At 40.7% G+C, this 15,008-nt stretch overlaps 1 protein-coding gene across 5 annotated transcripts in view; it reads right to left on the bottom strand.

Annotated features, from left to right (window-relative positions):
• The window catches only part of RUNX2 (RUNX family transcription factor 2), a 330,028-nt gene that overhangs the window by 54,002 nt on the left and 261,018 nt on the right, over positions 1 to 15,008 (bottom strand). Inside the window, exon 8 of one of the 5 annotated variants that reach the window (XM_023254034.2) lies at positions 13,480 to 15,003. The exons of the other annotated variants lie outside the window; for them this stretch is intronic. Coding sequence (XP_023109802.1) covers positions 14,960 to 15,003 — 44 coding nt within the window. The 3' untranslated portion in view covers positions 13,480 to 14,959. Of the gene's footprint in view, positions 1 to 13,479; positions 15,004 to 15,008 lie in introns of those variants that run through there. 5 annotated transcript variants of the gene reach the window in all.

The raw sequence follows: 15,008 nt of genomic DNA, 5'->3' as shown, positions 1-15,008 counted from the left end.
TGTGTGTATGTGTGTGTGATATTGTTGGTGATCATCATTAAAGATAATCCTTGCACGTAATGGAATCTGGCTGAGGTCAAGATGTCTTGGTTTACCCCATCTGTGATCTCAGCATTTATTACTCAAAATGAGGCCAAAGATGAGTTTCTCACTGAGAAGAGACTTCTGGTTCTTCATATCATGTCAGTGGATACAGCAGGGCTCCATAGGATTTAACAGAAAAAAAGAAGAAATTTTGCTAAGGTTTTGCTACCTTGTTGTCTAGAAGGGCCAGCACGAATGGACTCACATTTATTTGGGACCAGTTCAATGCCAAATACTTCACAGGCTTTTGTCATAGTATAAATATTTGTGGGAAGATTTTTAGTTACCAACTTAATTTCTTTACTTTTCATAGATGTATTCAGATTTTTATTTCTTCTTGAGTTGGTTTTGGTATTATTTCTAAGAATTTGTCTATTTCATTGAAGTTGTCTAATTGGTTGGCACAAAATTATGCATAGTATAACCCTTAATTCCTCTACTTTCTGTAAAGTCATTACTAATTTTGCTGATTTGTGTTTTCTCCCTTCATTCCTCAGTCAGTCTAGCTACAGGTGTGTCAGTTTTATTGATCTTTTCAAAGAATCAACTTTTTGTTTCATTAAATTTCTCTACTGTTTTTCTATTTTCTACTTCATTCATTTATACACAATCTTTATTATTGCTTTTCATCTGCTTGTTCTGAACTTAGTTTACTCTTCATTTTCTAGTTTTTTAATGCATAAGCTAAGGTATTATTTGACATATTCTTTTCAAATATATATACTTAAAGCTATAAATTTCCCTCTAGAAACACTTATGGGTCAGAGGAATAAGGACCTCTAAAACTCACCTCCTCCATAAAAGCAAAAAGAACACTAGCAAATATGTTAAAATCAACTTTGTTTCAGAACTCATAATAATCCAAGAACTATTCATGACTTTTAGGATAAGCTTTCCCATATTTGCAAGAAAGGCAGTTAGAATTTTGATAGACATTGCACTGAATCTCTTGATCAGTTAGGGGAGTATTATCATCTTAACAATATTAAGTTTTCCAGTCCATGAACATAGGCTATCTTCCATTTATTTGGATCTTCTTTAATTTCCTTCAACAACGTTTTTTTTTTAGTTTTCAGTACATAAGTCTTGCATTTTCTTGGCTAAATTTATCCTTAAGTACTTTCTTGTTTTTTATTTTATTGTAAATGAAATTATTTTCTTAATTTCATTTTCGATTGTTTATGGCTATATATAGAAATACAATTTATTTTTGTATATTGATGTTGTATCCTGAAACATTGATGGATCAGTTTATTAGCTTTAAATTTTTTGTGTGGATTCCTTACAAGTTTCTAAATACAAGAGCATGTCATGTGAAAATACAGATAGTTTATTTTTTCTTTTCCAACTGGGTTGCCTTTTTTTTCTTGCCTAAATGTCCTCACTGGAATGTCCAGTACAATACTGAATAGAAGTGATGACAACAGACATCCTTGTCTTGTTTTTGACTTTAAGGATAAAACTTTAAGTCTTTCACAATTAAGTTTTATTTTAGCTCAAGGTTTTCCATAGATGCCCTTTATCACTAGGGATGCAAAATGTTGAACCTGCTTTGGAAACTGCTTGACAGTTCTTCAAAAAGTTAAACATAGAATTACTATATAACCTAGCAATTCCACTCTTAGGTATACATCCAAAATAACTGAAAACACATGTCCACACAAAAACCTATACATGAATGTTCATAGCAGCATTATTCTTAAAAGCCAAAATGTGGAAACATCCCAAATGTGCATCAACCGATGAATGAATAAACAAAATCTGATATATCCATACAATGCATTATTCAGCCACAAAAAGAAATGAAATACTAACACATGCTACAACATGGATGAATCTTGAAGACATGCAAAGTGAAAGAAGACAGACACAAAAGGCCACATATCATATGATTGTATTTTTTTTATTTTTATTTTTTAATTTTAGACAGAGAAAGAGAGAGTGTGAGTGGAGGAGAGGAGCAGAGAGAGAGAGAATCCAAAGCAGTCTCCATGCTATGTGTAGAGCCTGAGGGTTTGATCCCATGATACTGGGATCATGACCTGAGCTGAAGTCAGGAGTCAGACACTTAACCAACTGAGCTACCCAGGCACCCCCATATATTGCATTTTATGTGAAATGTAAAAAGTTTTGTTAGAGATTGGAGGGATGTTTGATACTGATAATTGGGTCAGTTTACCAGGAAGATATAAAAGTTATAGACCTATGCACACCTAAGAACAGCATCCCAAATATATAAAGAAAAACTGATATAATTGAAGGAAGAAATAGATGATTCAACAATTTCAACATTCTTCCTTCACTTCTGTCAGTTTTTTCTTCATATATTTGGGATGCTATTCTTTGGTGTGCATAAGTTTATAACTTTTATATCTTCCTGGTAAATTGACCCAATTATCAGTATGAAAAGTACTTTTTAATAAATTTTTTTTTGTTTTAAAGTCTATTTTATCTGGGAATATAGTTCTCATATGATTACTGTTTCTAAGGCATATCTTTTTCCATCCTTTTATTTTCAACTTATTTGTGTCTTTGAATCCAAAGTGCATCTTCTATTTGTTTGTTTGTTTGTTTGTTTTTAAGTTGATTGAGTGGGGGAGGGGTTGAGATAGAGGAAAAGAAAAACTCCACTTGGCAGTGTGGAGCCCAATTCAAGAACCCATGAACCATAAGATCATGACCTGAGCTGAAACCAAGAATTCGACACTCAACTGACTGAGCCACTCAGGTGCCCCTAACGTGCATCTTTTATAAATAGCACATAGTTGGATCTTGGTTTGTATCCAACAATCTCAGCCTTTTGATAGGAGTGTTTAATCCGTTTACCTCCAATGCAATTACTGAAATGCTGAAATTTACGTCTACCATGCTACCTTTTTTCTATAGGTCTCATGCTCTTTTTAATTTATCTGTTCCTCCATTACCATCTTCTTTTGTGTGAAATAGATATTTTCTAGTGTGCCATTTCAATTCATTTTTTTGGATTTGCAAATTATATTTTAGTGGTTACTCTAGAGATTAGAGTTTAACTCTTAATTTATCATGATCCACTTTGGATTAATACTAACTCAATTCCATACAATATTGAAAGTTTACTCCAATATAACTCCATTACATCCCTCCTCCTTTCTGCTATTCTTGTCATATATATTACATCTTCATATGCTATAGGCCCCCAAAATGCAGCTTTCTAAGTATGGGTTCATGTCATTTTAAATCTGATACAAGAAAAGTAATAGTCTTTTATATTTACCTGCATAACTGCCTTTCCTATGTTCTATATTTCTTCATTCAAGTCACTCTTTTCATTGTTTTCAGCCCAAAGGACTTTCTTTAATGTTTCTTATAAGGCAGATATGCTAGGAATGAATTCTGTCATTATTTACCTGGAAAGGTGTTTAATTCACCTTCACTTTTGAAAGACAGTTTTGTTGAATATAATAGTCTTGGTTGACTTTTTTTTTTCCTTCCAGCACCTTGAATATGTGATCCACTGCCTTCTGAATTTCAATGTTTCCAATGGAAATTCAACTTTAATCATATTGTTATTCCTTGTCTGTGCTGTTTTGTTTTCTCTTGCTGCTGTCAAGATTTCACTTTGTCTCTTTGAATAGTTGTATCATGATGTGTCTATGTGCAACTCTTTTTTCTATACTACTTGAGTTTGTTGAGCTTCTTAGATGTTTAAATTAATATTTTTAAATCAAGTTCTTGGACTTTACAGTCATTATTTCTTTCAATGCTTTTTCCGCTTCTTTTCTCTGGCTTCTTCTGTGACTCATATTACACATATGTTGGTAGGCTTAATGATGTCCCACAGATGTGAGGTTCTATTCATTTTTGTCATGCTATTTTCTTTTCATTACTATATTGAATTATTTCTATCAAACTATCTTCAAGTTTGCTGATTCTTTCTCCTGTTATCTCACACCTGCTTTTGAAGGACTCTAGTAAATTTTCACTTAATTTTTTGTACCTTTTGACTCTAGAATTTCAGTTTGGTTCTTTTTATATTTTTCTCTTTATTGATATTCTCTATTTGATATGTCATCATCATAATTTCCTTTAATTCTTTAAACATAGTTTCTTTTGGTTCTTTGAGTGTTTATAATATCTGTTTTGAAGTCTTTGTCTGCTAAGTCCAAAACCAAGATTTCCTCAAAGATAACTTATTTTAGCTGCCTTTTTTTTTTTTTTTCCTATGTAGGGGTCATACTTTCCTATTTCTTTGCATGCCTTATAATTATTTTGTTGAAAACTGAACATTTAATTTAATATATTGTAGCACCTCTGGATTCTGATTTGCCCTCCCCAAGGGTTGTTGCTGCTGTTTTGTTTGTTTGTTTGTTTGCTTGCTTTGCTTGCTTCTTTATACTAATTCTATGAAGTCTGTCTCCCTGTAGTATGTGGCCACTGATATATCTGCTCAAGTGTTTGGGTTTTTTTTCCCCTCCTTTTAAAAAATCTGGTTTCCTACACCTTATGTTCAGCCGGAGATGTATGGGTAGTGGGTCACTCCTGAGGATGTGCACAGCTTTACATCTCTGTGCAGCCTTCCAGACCTCCAAGGGTGGTATCAATATCCACCATGGCTATTTCGCTCCTTGGATCTCCCTGTTCATTTTGGGGAAAACTTCCGATCTGTTGCTTTCCCCAGTCAGGATTGCAACCTCAGGATGGCTGTAAGGTTGGCCTTCCCTACTCATTTGCCACCAAGATGGTTTCCATACTGTTTCCATTGTGTTGCACTGTGCTCCAAAACAATTCCACCTCCTTTAGCAGCCAACACTCTGGCTTTCATGGTTTTTATTTTTATTTTTTATTTTTTTTTTGCCTGGAAGAACTATTGTTCTGGTGTAACTGGTTAGGGAGTGGGAGATGGGAGGAGCCCCAGTCTAAAGTGCCATAGACCCCTTTGTTCTTAACCAGAGTTCAGTAATTTGTATTGAATAAATACTTTTCAATTCGTTGTATGTCTTTAGTTGATTTTTCCAAGTTCTAAACGGTGTTTGTGATAATTTTCCCCCAGTTTTAAGAAGAGTGTTTGACAAGCTTCTTCATCCACCATTCCAAAAGTTCCACGAGTCTCCATACTATATCTCATTTAATCGTCACAGACGATCAGGTAATGTTATTATTATTTCTAGTTTATTCATGAGGAAACTGAGATTCAGAAGGGATATATAACTTCCTGAAAGTCATCACTCATATTTCTCAAAGGTAGTACCCTGTTTTGAGGGTTTTCCACCTGGATCTGAGTCTTCCCTGATTTGTTATTGTTGTTGTTTTAAACGTGTATTTATTTATTTATTTAAATATAATTTCTTGTCAAATTGGCTTCCATACAACACCCAGTGCTCATCCCAACAAGTGCCTTCCTCAATGCCCATCACCCATTTTCCCTGCCCCCCACCCCCTGTCCACCTTCAGTTTGTTCTCTGTTATTTAAGAGTCTCATGGTTTGCCTCCCTCCCTCTCTGTTTGTATCCATTTTTTCACCCTTCCTTCCCCCATGATCTTCTGTTAAGTTTCTCAAGATCCACATATGAGTGAAAACATATGATACCTGTTCTTCTCGGACTGACTTATTTCATTCAGCATAATACCTTCCAGTTCCATCCACATTGCTGCAAATGGCATGATTTCATTCTTTCTCAGTGCCGTGTAGTATTCCATTGTGTATATAAACCACATCTTCTTTATCCATTCATCAGTTGATGGACATTTAGGCTCTCTCCATGATTTGGCTATTGCTGAAAGTGCTGCTATAAACATTGGGATATATGTGCCCCTATGCATCAACATCCCTGTATCCCTTGGGTAAATTCCTAGTAGTGCTATTGCTGGGTTCCCTGATTCTTCAAAGACACCGGATTCTTTAAAGATGCCAGAAATTTGAATAACCTCACACATCTTGAAAAATAAGATTAAGAGTCAACACTATTATCTTGGTAACTCAGGTAATGTTGTCCATTTTGGTCATGATACAGAGAGAAATTGTTTTTATTATGTACAACCCATGTTCCAGGTGCCAAGTAATTTGCTACCATATTTCAAATATAATCCTCATAACAGTGCTGGGAAGGAGAGAAGCCTATCCATGCCCATTCTGAAGATGTGGAAACTGAGGCTCAGAAACACCTCTGTTTTTAAAGGGTGAAGGTAGGATCCAAACACAGACTTCAGACTCTGAGGCCTAGTATCAGATATAGTTCAATGTCTTCCTTCAACTGGGATGTCATGCAACTAAAATACAGTGGGGAATGTGGAAAGAGCCCTGGGAAAATTCATAAGAATAATGAAAGATGTAGAAATATAAATCAAGAGAGAAAACTTTAATATTCGGGATTATTTGATCTAGCAAGGAGCTAAAATAACATTTAATGTGTGAAGTAATATCAAGGTTTGCTAATAAGCACTAGATTGTTATTTTCACTGAAGGAAAAAAGCAAAATGAAACAACAGGAAGTGCATTTCTATTTCATCAGGAAAATCCTGCCTCTTTCAAGGGTTCATGAGATGTTAAAGTCTGTTGCCCAAAAGGTTACTCATTCTGCAGTAACTACTTGTTTTTCCAGTCTCCTTTCAAGTCCCAGGGCAAGGGGTGACTTCCCAAGATTCTTTCAGGCCTGCCTGCACTTCCCAAATTAGAATGACAGGGTCTCCATCCAACTCCACCAGTGCCTGGGTTCCATATGCCGCTGATCTCTGATGCTTCTACATCTCTCTCTGGTTCACATAACTGGTTAAAGCAAGACTCTTGCATGATACACCCTCCAGGCAGGGCCAAATCCCTATTTCCAGGAAGTGGGCCACTATCATGTGAGTTCTAATACAGAAGCATGTAAAAGGTCCACTTGCCCCAGCATATTTCTTTCTGACTGTCTGCCATGAAAATCCTCCACTGGATTTAAAACACTAAAGAAGGGCACGGTCACCTGATATGTGCCTGATAAAACACAGGCATCATCTTGGGCAACCTATTTAAGTAGATGTGCACATCAGATTGGCTACTCATTCCTCTAGAAGAGACGATGACCCTGAAACAATACCAAGTTATATCAGGGAAAGTTCAGTTTGTGGACAAAAAGGGGGAGAGGCTGAGATTTTTGCCTTGGTGGAGAAGTGAGTCCGTAGGTACTGAGAAAGGAAAAGCCCAATGGGTAGGAGGGCTAGTTCACATTCAGAGAGTACCAGTGCAGGCCAGTGACATGAAACACTTGTCCTTTACAGTTGTCCTTCAACCCGGCATTGACTCAGATCATCCAAAATGTATTCCTTGGGGCCAAGCTCCAGGAGTGACGACCCAAACCCTGTGCAACGCTGACTGTACCTCCAGCAGCCAACTGGAACCATAAGCATATGTTTTTACGTTCACTTTTATATTAACTTCATTTTGCTAGAAATTTCATTAAAACCCACTTCCAGTGTTGATATGTACAAGCATGAAATCCTCCAGACGAATTGGTTCTGTAGATGGTGACAACACTCTCGCCACACTCCATGGATCAAATTGCTTTTTATCCGCTTGACTTGGCCACAACGTAAAGGCAAATGCTAAGTAAATGCTATGAAGTCAATAGCTCCAGAGTGTTGGGTGTGTGTGTGTGTGTGTGTGTGTGCGTGTGTGCGCGTATGTTTTTCCCCGGTGTATATCCCAACGGAGACCTGACATGCAGATTAGACAAATCACTTTTCATAATCCCAAGGACTGCTCTATGATGTATCCAGAGTATTAATCAAAGGCTAAGACCGGGTAAAATGTGAATTAAATTTCTTAATGGAGAGATACATGAACTTTCTATCCTTAGATCTCTGGCTGTGGACGTCTCTGAGGCAATGAAAAATTCAGCTACCCAGTTTATAATATTCTGAGAGATATATCACTAAAGTGACACAGCCTATCGTGGTTACATTTTCTGTTCAGAGAACTCGGCTTCCAATGAAAGGAGCTCAGGGCCTGTGGGTGGGGACTTTGAGGGTAGCCCATGAAACCCAAGGTCATATATGTTTGGGGTCATTCAGAGACTCTTTTCCACCCGTGTCCAGAGGCCTGTCCTGAGTATCAACCAGACTCCAGGGTCTTGACATTTTTTTTAGCCCAGGGAATTGCAGTGAAGTGGAATCTTTTACTTCCCGTGCCAGCAAAGCCAAGACGAGCCGAAAAGAAATTAGGTTTTATGCAGCTGAGATTTAATACTAAAATTCAAAATAAGCCTGCGCCGTGGCCTTTTTTTGAAAGTCAAACTCACAATATCTGAAATCCCTGCTATGACTGTTAGGGTAAGTTAGGAATAAGTGACATGAAAAAAAAAAGTCAGCCAAAGTGTTTGTGAAGCAAAGAATATTTTTTTTGCTCCCTACAAAGATATTTTGGGTGCTGTGGCAGTGCTAAGTCGAGCCCAACACAACTGTCCACCTCAGGAGTGCACACAGCAGCAACAGGGCACGTTTCCTCCCCATCTGGGTCCATCTCAGGCTCCCTGGGGATGGATGGGGCCACCAAGACACGTGGAACTTGGATAGGACATGGTGTCTGTGTGTGGACACCTTTCCTCCAAGAGGAAGAAATTCTTTTATGGGCATCATCTGACTTATCTCCCCGCCAAACCTTCTGATAGATGGAGGGGAAGGAGGGGAAGCCAGCAGCGTGGATTGGAACACCAGTCAGACATCCACAAAGCCCTGTTTTAGGCTCAAGAGAAAGCAAACTGGTGGAAAAAGAAATCAAAGATGTTCAGCTTTCCCGAAGTCAGGGCTGCGGGACTACACGCGTCCCCTAACACACACACACACACACACACACACACACACAGTCTGAACCTCCCGGTGATTGTTCACCTCTAAAATAGGGTTTATAGTGTGTACCTCACAGGATTTTGATGAGATATATAATCTCCCTAAATCCTCATCAAAATCCTGTATATATATATACATCATATATATATATGTCATATGTATATGTCATATATATATCATATATACAGGTCCATAATAAAAGGCAATAAAAGGCAAAAACCCTTCCCTTTCTCCTCCTCACTGCCATATCCACCCAGAAAATGGGCCAGCCACAGAAGGAAGCAGAACATTTGAGGCAGCCAGACTGGCAGCGGGAGGGGTGAGGCCGCTAACACCCCCTCCAACAAATGATTATATACGCTATATATTCTGGGCTACACGTTGCCCGTGTACATTAAAGCACCATACTGAAAGGCATTTTGCATTTTGTCAGGCTGTTAAGAGGGCGCTGAATCTCCAGCTGCTTCTGCCGTGCACATGTGCTTCTCTTGACCTCTAATGGTGTTCTCTGTAACTGGGAGGAAGCGGATCCCCCCTGCACTCCCCGCCCAGCTTAGAGACCCACTGAGACCACGGGCATATGTGCAGTAAATCTTGAAGATCTACTCCCACTTGAACGCAGGGTGCTACAGTGCACCAGGTTACGAGATGCATAATTAGAGCTCGTTCGACTGACAGATTAATGGGGGTGTAGCAGAGGCCCGATAGCAGTGAAGTAGGCAGCTAAACACAGCAGTCTCTGGTGTAATGTCAGCACTAAATTTGCACATCTTCTGCAGCGTGCTGACCACTTCTCATGGCTTCTTAAAAGGGTATCTGTTTTATGAGGTGTTTTCTTTTTAGAACCTCAGCATAAATACTTTTCTGGAGAATTTGGCCTACTGGTATTCACCACTCCATTGCCCCAACTGCTTCGGAATCACCTGCTTCGTTACGTATAATATACCGTCGTGGTCTGTGTATGACTTTCTAGCAGGACTTAGAAATACTCTCACTCACTTGCTCAGTATAACTAGCAGAACCAAAAAGTAGCAAGCTGGCAATTTGTGTATCTATGTTCTGATCGCCTGATTCTCTTAAAGTAAAATTTGGTGTGAAGGAAGAGAAATTCCAGAGTGTTCTGACGGATAAAACAAATAAATCTGAACGGTATGGGCATTTCTCTTCCTAGAAATAACAGACAGCTCGCCAAGATCTCACAAACATCAGACACGTTCATCCCCAAGCACACACAGCTCTAGCTTCTCCTCCGTGGTCTCCTAATTCTTATCACCTTCTCTTCCTCTTTTTAGATTTCTGCAATTTTGAGAGCATTTTTCTAACCCCAGCCCCCTTGCTGTCAACGAGTTTCCCCCCTCATCTATGTCTCCAAACTTGCTCTAAACAAGGGGTCCTCAAGTGACTTGTGTGTGTGTGTGTGTGTGTGTAATCCCACCAAAAGAATATTTTAAACCACATTTTAAGATGACATCTAAATGTCATCATTGCATGTTATAAAGGTTGTGTGTACTGTAATCATGCAAAACCCTTGTTGCAACAGATTGAGACAATGCCCTTGATGGGAAACGTCTGCCTTGAGACCTAAATGACAAAGCAGTTCTCATTGCCGGTCTAATCAGCCAAATCAGACTCACTTTCTCACAGAGAAATTCGTACTCCTTTTTTCAGTTCACGTAAGTGTGTTAATATGTGTCCCCGTGGCGACTGATTCATTTCTGAATTGTCATTCTGATAGATGGATGGATGAGTGGGTAGATAGATGATTATGGCAGATACATACCTAAGTGCCCTGACACTTGCTGTGAGTCTGTCATAGGATGAAATAGAGCTCTGTCCCCTCTCAGCATTTCTCCCCCAAAGCTCTCTTTCCTCTGTTCTCCTGGGACTCTTCCTTGGGCAAAATGCTTTCTCAAAGTATGCCATTATTTAGAGACCAGAGGAGATGCAGACCCTGGGGTGATGTTTTACAGCGAGACTGGGGTGGGTGAGAGGATGTCTTGTTTTAAAAGTGTGAGAGGGGCAGTTGTAAAGGGATGATAGAAAAGGATAACCAGAGGTGTGTTCTCAGTTTGGGGAGCTCTAGAAAAGAGTCGGTGGAAGTCAAGGATCTGAAAATCAATGCCGTTAAAACCACATGCATCTGCATAACCCCTCAAAAACCTTCAGGTACCAGACGGATGCAAACCACAGTGTGGAGATGGCTGTTCTTGACCAAGCACACAAGATGGGGATCATACCGGGGCAAGCAGCAAGAAGGACCTGCTCGGCCACCATTTGCCCCATTAGTCTAGCCATCACAAGCAAGAGGTGGCCCCGCTTCACTCATTCATTCAGTCGTTCAACACACATCTTTGTGTGAGGCACAAGGTGCCCTCAACCTTGTGTCCCAGGGATCATCTTGAATAATCATTGTCAATGGAATATGGGGACCCCTACCAGCCCACAACTGAGATAGCTCTGTATCATAACAAAACGAGGGTGTATGTAAAGAGCCACCAGTACTTTGGTCAGACAAATCTGCCTACCCTCATTTCCAGACCCTTGAGCCAATGAGATTCCAGATCCCAAATAAAATACAATAAAATGGGGTGGGGGTGGTGCCTGAGGGAAGAAGTCATATTCGAAACTCATTGTTAACTTGCTGGGAAGTGTGAGTGATGAAAATGGCCAGAAAACATGATCCTTCGGTGAATTGGGATCTCACTAATGTTTAATTGGGCCTCCTGCGAGACATTTAAATCTATGGCCGGCTATCAAGGGTGAGAACTCTACTCCAGAGGCCCCCAAATGATTTCACCTTCACTTTCGTTTTAGTGGTGGAGGGAAGCCAGGACATTTGCCAAAATATCTGAACTGTGGGTGTGTGCGTTAGCCTGTGTGTGTGTGGTAGTCGCCGTTGAGGAAATTCAGCGTTCCATAATCTCTTTCAGCGTGTCGCTTACCAAAAACCAGGGCGGCCACCCTGGAGGTCCGGTCCCTCTGTACATGCCCTGGATTTCTCAGTTTCCCGAAACAGAGTCCTGTTCAAGAAGTACGGCTTAAAAAAAATGACCATGTTCAAATTGTCATCAACTATTTACAGACCTCCTTAAGGGTGAAACCTAGGTGTTTCCAACGCAACAAAAGCAGTTTGCAAAGCACTCCTTAGTTTCTTCACCCCAAACCCATTCAAAATAAACCAAAAGGTGAAATGTTGTTTTTGTTGCTGTTGTTGTTGTTGTTGTTGCTTTTCTCTTAAAATTCCACCTCAACCAGGGCACCTGGGTGGCGCAGTCAGTTAAGCGTCCGACTTCAGCCAGGTCACGATCTCACGGTCCGTGAGTTCGAGCCCCGCATCGGGCTCTGGGCTCATGGCTCAGAGCCTGGAGCCTGCTTCCGATTCAGTGTCTCCCTCTCTCTCTGCCCCTCCCCCGTTCATGCTCTGTCTCTCTCTCTCTGTCTCAAAAATACATAAACGTTAAAAAAAAAAAATTCCACCTCAACCTCACAGGTGTGGTGGATGAGACACAAGTGGGGAAATGTGGACCAGGAGGCAGGGGACAGAAGTTCCAGTCTGAGCTCTGTTGGAGGGACTACAGGGGCCCCACACTTCCTTGCCATGTGCTCCTGGCTAGGGTCCTTAACCGCCCTCTTCCTCATCTGTAGAAGGAGGAGCCTCGCGGAGGATTCAAGAAGATGAGCACAGGGAGTGCATAGCCAAGCGCCTAGCCCAGACAGGAGCTCGACCGTGTTTGCAATTACTGTTGGTGGCACTGGGCAGGTCACTTAGTTTCTGTAGGCCTCCATGTTCTCCTGCCAGTGTGGAAAAAATAAAGCAACTTTAATTGCTTTTTCTAAGGATTAAGTTTTACCAAAAGGCAAATGGATCAAAGACTAGTTTCTCCCTCTGTCAACGGCGAATGTCTTGAAGTCTAGGACCAGGATCTTGTTTTTGTATTCCACCCAAGCTCCCAGGCCCCCTGGATTGCCCAACACGACCTTATACATGGTAGGCATCAATAAATGTTTATTGAGTCGAATTATCTCAAAGTTTAACCTTATGATAAGGGAGTAAATGAGGGAGGCCGTTTTTGTGGGGGTGTTAAAGTGAGCCTGGGAGAGTCTGTCTGAGGGAGAGGAGGTGTGTTCATTAGTGATTTAGAGAGGCATGGGGATGACTACGCCTGAGTATAAACATTTCTGTAATTACTGAGCCTGCTTTAACTGACCCAAAGCCTTCGCTGTAACATAAATCTGCATCTGCCACATAGACAGGCCGTTATTAAAATTTAAAAATAATAGAGAGGTACGTTTTAGCCCTCCAATGAATCAGATTTTGACAATGATTTTCCAAAGATAAGTTTGTGTGGGGAGAAAATGAGTTGCATGTTTTCCATTTTTGCCCTTCCTTGCCTTCGTCTACCAAAAATATCACCTAGAAGAGGGCTTTTTCACGTCAGAATACAATGAAAATCCACTGCCCCCCCCCCCACATCCTCAGGGGCTCCATCCATCTCCCCTGTAAATAATACCAAGTACAGATGAAGCCCTTTGAGACAAGCCTGGGTATCCAACGCTCTACTTCAGCAACTTGAAATGAAAACCCAATCTAAGCGGTGGATGTTAATTTATTTTTATTTTTAAATAAAGGAAAGGGAAAAAAAGAAGAAAAAACAAACCACCAAGTGTTTCACCTGGCATGTGCGTTTGGGATGACTCACTTCGAGAAAATTCTGGGGGGAAAAAAAAAACCCACCTGACTTTTTACCTCTAGGAAATTCCCTCTTCATGGGAATGAAAATCCTGGCTCCCACGCTCTGAGATCGGGGGGACCTTGCGTGGGGAGGTGGGTCTGTCTTCCTGCCTTGAAGCCTCAGACCCAGGGCAACTCGGTGCTTTCTCTCTAACCAGATCATATTTTTCGACCTGAACGCTTTTATGGTGGGGGCTTAAGCAACTTCCTACACTCCTGTTGTTGTTCTTAATTTCTTCTGCTTGGAGCGAAACCCCTACAGGGAAGCTATAAAGAAAATAAAACAAAGAGAGAAGGAAGAAAATGTTTCTCTTCTCTTTCCTCCCTAAACCCCCCTCATAAACATCCCACCCCATGTCACAAAATGTATGGCGAGCGTTAAGCCTTGGCAGTATTTTGACACGGTGCGCAGTCCCCTCTCTCCTCCCCTATTCCTTTGAGGTCCATCTTGCAGCCCGGGGCTCTGTTCCCCTGCCAACTTGGTGGGAGTGTTTAGTGACTGGAAGGCTGTGGCCTGCTCTCCCCAGAACTTCACACTTCATTTTTCCATATCCCTGGGAGCAGCAGCAAATATTTCACCAGCCTGGTTTACTGGCTACTGCCATAAATCAGACTTAGGCCTCAAAAAAATATCCAGGCCTGTCAAGGCATTAAGCTTTTATTTTCTGACTCGATCCAGTGGTAAATGAGAGCTTGTATTTTCCTTTAAAACTGTAAAGGGATTTTTAAGGATTGTCGCTGGATGACTGCCAGCTACGAAAGATACAATACAGAGGGTAACTGGTTAGGAGAGATTTGGGAAAGTCTTAAGTATGAAAAATGGCTTTTCTTAAAGGTTTTTCAATGAAATGAGAAACGGAGCTTATATTTCATAAAGGTTCCCCCCCCCCCCGAAAGACCTGAACGAGTCACAAGAAAAAGCATTAGGAAATGAAGAGTCGCTCTCTTAGAGAAATGGGAGTGCTATTTGTTATGTGTGCCCCCTTGCTTCCTCTCTCTTTTTCTATGTACACAGATGCTTGGGCCGGTTCATTAGTCAGTTCCTGCCATCATTACTGACGATATGACAGCAAGAACAAACAGACTGGACAGTTTTATGTGCTGTGTATTAATTGCTTCATCATTTAGGCCTGCAAACCGGGACTATGAGGCAAGTCCATTCAACCCCCCCTCCCCAACACACACACACATACACACACACCGCCCCCTGCTCAAAATTCGAAGCAAGTTTGCAAGGTGCAAATCTTGCCTGTGGGATCACTTCTTAATGTCTCCCCTGGTTGAGCAATCAAATCCCAGACTCCAAATGCTGAAAGCCTTCTTGCAGTTGGGAGAGCGATGAAGTTAAAGTACGCAGGTATCGCACCCAAACACCACGTCCAGGAAATCTGGA

Source organism: Felis catus, chromosome B2 (genome assembly GCF_018350175.1).
Source record: "Felis catus isolate Fca126 chromosome B2, F.catus_Fca126_mat1.0, whole genome shotgun sequence".
Classification (NCBI taxonomy): Eukaryota; Metazoa; Chordata; class Mammalia; order Carnivora; family Felidae; genus Felis; species Felis catus.
The sequence above is the reverse complement of the archived record's forward strand: the minus strand, read 5'-3'. Positions and strand labels throughout refer to the sequence as shown.